The sequence below is a fragment of the Tenrec ecaudatus genome, chromosome 17 (assembly GCF_050624435.1).
Source record: "Tenrec ecaudatus isolate mTenEca1 chromosome 17, mTenEca1.hap1, whole genome shotgun sequence".
NCBI classification, from domain to species: domain Eukaryota; kingdom Metazoa; phylum Chordata; class Mammalia; order Afrosoricida; family Tenrecidae; genus Tenrec; species Tenrec ecaudatus.
Window position 1 is genome coordinate 30,290,248 of NC_134546.1, and position 6,000 is coordinate 30,296,247.

The window sequence follows — 6,000 nt, forward strand, 5'->3', positions numbered from 1 at the left end:
AAAAGAACTGGATGGGGCCCAGTTATCATCGCTGTGTATCTTGATGAAATATTCCACAGATGCAACCTGATCAGAAGGGAGAAAAGGCAGAATAGAATTTCTATTTTTCTCAGACTTACTGGGCTTTCTGAAACCATGAGGGGTTAAAAAAAACCCTGAGATAAGCTTTAAACAATAAATGAAAAATACCCCCTTGAAATTTTAAAATCAAACAATAGTTTGGCTTAACTAATTTTAAAAGGTCTGCCTTATTTCTTATTCTTGTTAGGGTTTTTATTGTTGTTTACTTGTTTGGGGTTTGTTTTTTTTTTTAGTCATTTTATTAGCCACTCTTTACAGCTATCATAACATTCCATAGTTCAATCACATCAAGCATTATTATATAATTGCTACCACAGTTTCAAAACATTTTTTCTTCTTGTTTACTTGATGTTTAATGTTTCTCTGCATATGAAATCTTAGATAGGTAAATCTCTAGACAGTAACTGGATTAATGGTTCTTTGGGGGTATGTTAGGTAGGTTAAGGTTGGGGGGAGATAGGAAGTTAATAACAATGAGCACAAGATTAAAGAAAATTTCCACAATTGATTGTGGGGATGACTGTCTAACTCTTCTTGATGTGACTGAACTATTGAGTTATATGATATGTGAATTATATGACAATAAAACTGTTGGGGGGGGAATGAAAAATATAAAAGGTCTGCCTTGAGCATTGTGCTCTTATCTATGAAATCAAATTGCTAACAGCAAAGGGAAAAATTAGAGATAGAAGCCTTAAGGGGAGGTGAGTTTATGGCAATGAAGGGTTAGTTCAGAGGAGGAAGATGAGAACGGTTTTCCAACTCAAAGAATATACTGAACCTTGCTAAGTTGCACATAAAGCAGCTGTTCCGTCGGTACATGTTTTGCTGCATATATTCTCCAACAAAATAAAATTCAGAAGAAAAAAATGATAAAGTAATTATATAAGGCATGACATACACCTCCATCAACAAGCCTTGTTCAAAAATGTGGCCAAGTCAATCTGAAGACTACTGGAAGTTGTTGTGCTTCAGAGTAAGCGCCAGAAGACAAGTATTTGAAAGACTTCTTGATTTCTTATAGCCAACTCACTCACTTCTCTTCGCTTCTATCCTAAAACATCATGACCATTCACAATGAAGACTTTAACCTGAAGAGTATTTGTAAGATGGTGGCACAAACAGTTCAAAGTGCTTGGGTTGACAGTTCAAGCCCTGCCCCACCCCACCCCCAGCAAGGAGCCTTCTGGAGAATCAGCTCTTGAAAACGCTGAGGAGCACAGTTCTATGAGCATCTGACATGGAGTCACCATCCAGTAGAATGGACTCAACATCTCCACATCTTTCTTACTCACGTTTTCCTTTCAATCTAGTTCCATTACTGCACTCTCGCTTACTAATGCTCTCATGGAAAACACAATCATGAAAAGTCAAATAATACAAACCTTTGAAGTTTTACTTTTCGCTTTGCAAAATTCCAACTGAAGTTGAAAGACTGCTCATCACTGTTGCCTAATTTATCTCCACTTTGACAGTTCCACTATGAAGGTGTTCCTCCTCTGGGCTGAAGGGCCACTGAGGTTAGGCCAAACTCTTTTTGGTTAGATGAATTCTCAAATTTCTAAATGATGAATTACTAGACAGTAAACATCTATCCAGGAAATTCCTGTTCCAGCACTAGAATTTTTATTATACCCACGTTTCCAGAATTTCAACATTTTCAAAATAGTATCAACATTTAATCTTAGAAAAACAGGTTGAAAAGAAAAAAAAATAAGCCGTCACTAAACTTCAACATTGGCTCTATTAAATCAAAACCATTTCCTCTCTCCCCTAAAATACATAACAGGACTAAAATAAAATTTTTATCACTTTAATCTGCAAATGGGTGATTTAATGGCTGCATTCTGAACTACAACTTTCTCTTTTTACTCAGAGAATTCAGAGTAGCAGGTAGCTGACCTGCCCTGTCACAGTTCATGCTGGCTAACATTTCCTGGCCCTCCCCCCTCCACGCCCTGCTCAGTGCTGTTTCCACAGCTACCAACAACATTCACTTTACATGCATTAATTACACATTATTTTCTTCCCCATGTTTAAAATAATACTGTTGGTTTAATATTCTCCCTAAAGTTTTATCAACTGATTTAAGTATCTTTCCATGACACTCAGAAGGCATTTCATTCCACTGCACAAAAGCTCATGCAAGCCTCTCTGGGCAAAAGAAGTCTACTGATCTAACGCATCTAAATACTGACAATACACCAATTCTCTTAATCTTTCAAGATAATACAGCTGTCTTTGACGTGAAACTTCCTGAAGGAAAAAAAACGCCTTCTCCTTATTCACGTTTCTACATTGCACTTTGAATATTCCAAATAGCTAGGCACAAAAAATCAAAAGGAATCCCAGAACACAAGGATATCTTTTTGCTGAAGAAAAAAGTTATTTTAAGGGTGCTTCAACCTATCAGTCACCACATCATATTTGGCAACCCTAACAATTGGAACCCTAGCCCCCAGACATGATCATTCAAACCACTGGCTAAAAGGCTTTAAAGCTGCCTCGCAGAGAAGGTAGAGTGGAAAAGATGCTCAGATAAACAATACATTGTACCATTTCCTAAGCTTTTATTCACTACCGTTTGCCGAATTAGTCACAATAAACTCAATGGTTGGAGAGCATTGAGGCTACAGAAGGGACTGTGCACCCAAAAAGAGCAACAATGTTTTTGCTTTGTTCTGTTTCCTTAAAGTCTGTATCCAACTAAACTGGAGGAGCTTACTTGCTGTGGATAAAATGAATTTCATCTCCCTCCGGCCCTCAACTAACATTTCTCATGAATCCAGGGCCGGGGGCTTGACTGATGCAGTCCTGTGTTCAGTTCCTCCCTTCGTGGGGCAAATTTGCCTCGAACAACAGAGATGATTGTTAAGATTCGTTTTACTTGAAAGTCCTACCAACTTTTTTTGGGGGGGGGTCTTTTTCCCCAAAAAACCGGGGTGCTAGTCATGGTATTGAGCAATCATCACGAGAGTAGCAAAGCATACACGGCAGGGATGCCCCGCAAAGAGAAATATTTTAAAAATTAAACCTCCGGGTTTTGAAACCAGGCTGTGTGCGTCAGAGCTTCGTTGGTCATCGGGTAGCCGCTCTCCTCCCGAGAGCCCGGGCCCGAGCCCCGCCGGCGGAGGTGCGCAGGCTCCGGGCAGCAAGACCGAAAGGAGTCGGTCGGTCCCCGGGCCACCAAGCCCGGGACGTAGACTAACAAAGGGCTGGGCTCGCACCAGGGCCCCCGCGCCGCGCCGCGCCTCCCGCCGCGCGACCCTCCCTCCCCAGGGCCCAGGGCCGCGCCGGGGCCTCCGCCGGCCGGGCCGTGTCCGCGGCCCCGAGGCGGGCAGGCGAGCGGGGCGCCGGCCGAGCCCCCGCCGCGGGCCCTGCTTCCCGCGACCCGGCGCCGCGCTTTGTTACCGGCTGCGAGAAGCTCCGGCCGCTGCTGCCATCGCCCCCGCTGCGGGGCGCCGCTTCCCGGCGGCTGTCGCCCTCCTCCGCCGAATAGTCGATCTCCCCCTCCTCGGTCTTGAGGCGCTTGGCCTGGCTCTCGTACTCCGGGTCCTCCTCGTACGTCTCCCGGGGGGACGAGGAGGAGGAGGACATGGCGGCGACCGCAGGGACCGACTGCGGGCGGCGCGGGCCTCCGATGCCTCGGGCCGCTGCCCGGCGCGGGCGGGACTTGGGCGCGATCGGCGCCGCCGGCCGTCGGCGGGGGCCGCGGGCACAGGCCGGGCGATCAGGCAGCGGGTGGGCGAAGGGGACCCCGGGAGACGCCGGAGGACCGCTCCCCTTTATAGCCGGCCGCACCTTCCGCCGCTCCCTCCGCCTGCGTCTCCGCCGCTCGCCCCGAGGAGGGACGCGAAGGATGGGGACGCGACCGCGGCTTCCGGTCTTCCCTCCTCCCCAAATCCGCTCCCCACTGCCGGGGCCGCGCCTCCGCCCCCGCCCCCGCCTCCACCGCTGCCTCTCTGGAAGGAATCCAGCCGCGGCCCGCGGGAACCGCCCCCAACCCGGGTGCGGCTCTCTATTGGCCGGCTGAAAAGTCGACCAGGCATCCAATTGGGCGTCAGGGCTGTCCGTCAACAGCCACCCGTCGTCCCGGCTCCGCCCGCTCCAGGCACCTTCGCGTGCCCCAGAGTCCCGGTTGCGCAACGCCCGTCGCGCGCCGCCCGGGAGCCGTTGCAGCCCCGCGGCCGTTAATGCTGTTGGGATTCGGCCCGAGGTCGCGAGAAGCGCACGGCCAAGTGCAGCGCTGCGTGCAGCGGGCTGGGCTGCGGCTGCTAACCGCCTTCCCGCTAATTTAAATGCTTTCATCTCTTCCCTTCTTCAAAAGAGGAAGGGAGAACCGCTAAAATCCTTGCAGACGTACGCCCCCACGAACCCTGCAAGCGGAGGGGTGTGGGAGGGGAGGAAAGGGTCGTGGAACCGGGAAATTAGCCTTCCTTCCCGTGGTGAGTGCAAAACCTGCGAGAAAGGGGCGAGCTCTCTGCCAGCCCCTCAAGTGCTCGCCCAGAGTGGCTGCAGCATCTGCTGAAGGCCAGGGCGCTAGCCCGGAGCCACTCCACCCAGGCCCGTCCGGACTCCTTTGTAATGGGACCCTTCTTCACTGACGAATTCAGGGGGTTGTGTGTGCAAGCCTTTACTCCAAGTAAAGGCCCTTTAAGCCTTCATCATAAAGTATCATCCTTCCACCCAATTCTTTTTTTCTCTGCATTTACTTTTGAAAGATAGAACAAACTAGCCAAACCGCCCATCAATTCCTCGGCCGAGCCCTGCGGATGGATGCCCGGCCAGGGCTTTTTGTTGCTTGTAATTGTGCCTCCTTTTGCCCTCTAATCTCGCTTTCTGACGTGCTCTGTTTCAAACACAGGGAGCGGGTGAGGACAAGAACTCGGTCCATCTTTGTAAACCTGTCCCTGCACCGCCCCTCCCCACAATCGATGTCTTCTGCAGGGTTGAAGGAGTGGTCCTGGGGAAATAACGGTTCAGTGTCTCGGAAACCCACAGGGACAGTTAGTTCTACCTATTCTATAGGGCCCCCTGAGTCAGACGTGACTGGAGCGCGGCGAGTGAGTAATATCTTTAGAGGAAGGAACTCCTGTGGTGCAATGGAGACTCACCCGGTGCTCTGCGCACAAGAGGACCTGATGGTCCACTCTGGTAAAGATTTCACTAGAGCACCCTGTGGGGCGGTTCTACCCTGCGCTATGGCGTCTCTGAGAGGTGGGGGAGTGGCTGGCACTCAACAGCAGCAATAACGCTTTAGGGACAGGGGACCTTAGCGCCTGGCTCTGGTCCAGAGCTCCCTTACTGGCCAAAGGTGACAGTTGGAGCGCCACAGTTGGAAGTTAAAGATGAAAGAGACGTGGCAACACTGTTGGGTGAAGAGTCCGGACGTGGAAACGATGGGGCTGTTCTACTCTGTCCTGTGGGACCACGACGAAGCCGAATCCCTGGACAGCTCTGGATGTGTGTGCCTTTAGGAAAGAAACTGGCAAATCGGGAATGCAACGTCTGGGGTTCAACCTTTGGAGCCCTGCCTGGGACAAGAGTCTCTTTAATGTGCCCGCTGTCCTTGTCCCCAGAGTGCTTCCCTGAGTGTGGCTCTTCCTGCCCTAACAGGGAAGATTGTTTCCTGTTCCCTCCTACTTCTCTCTCCTTTCCAAAGTTATTTCCTCTTGTGGAAGCTATTTTTCTTTGTTGCTGACATGGCTTTACCCTACACGGGTTTGTAGTTTATAATTTACACAGGCTGTCATCTTGGAAACAACCGCAAGCTTTTTCACAACACTGCACAACTGTAATCAAGTTTTGGTGAGGCTGCAGGTGCGTGCTGACGAGAGGACTGAAGAATAATGAGAAGTTCTGGCTTGAAAGTTAAGCTAACATGAAAGTGGGGAGAAAAGCGTGTAAAAGAGGGAGCTG

General features: G+C 49.7%; 1 protein-coding gene across 1 annotated transcript in view; it reads right to left on the minus strand.

Moving 5' to 3' along the window:
* HNRNPLL (heterogeneous nuclear ribonucleoprotein L like) overlaps nt 1-3,946 on the minus strand; it is a 50,373-nt gene extending 46,427 nt beyond the window's left edge. The window contains exon 1 of the mRNA XM_075536134.1: nt 3,493-3,946. Within this exon, the coding sequence (XP_075392249.1) occupies nt 3,493-3,678 (186 nt within the window). The 5' untranslated portion in view covers nt 3,679-3,946. The remainder of the gene's footprint in view (nt 1-3,492) is intronic.
* Between the last annotated feature and the right edge of the window lie 2,054 nt (nt 3,947-6,000).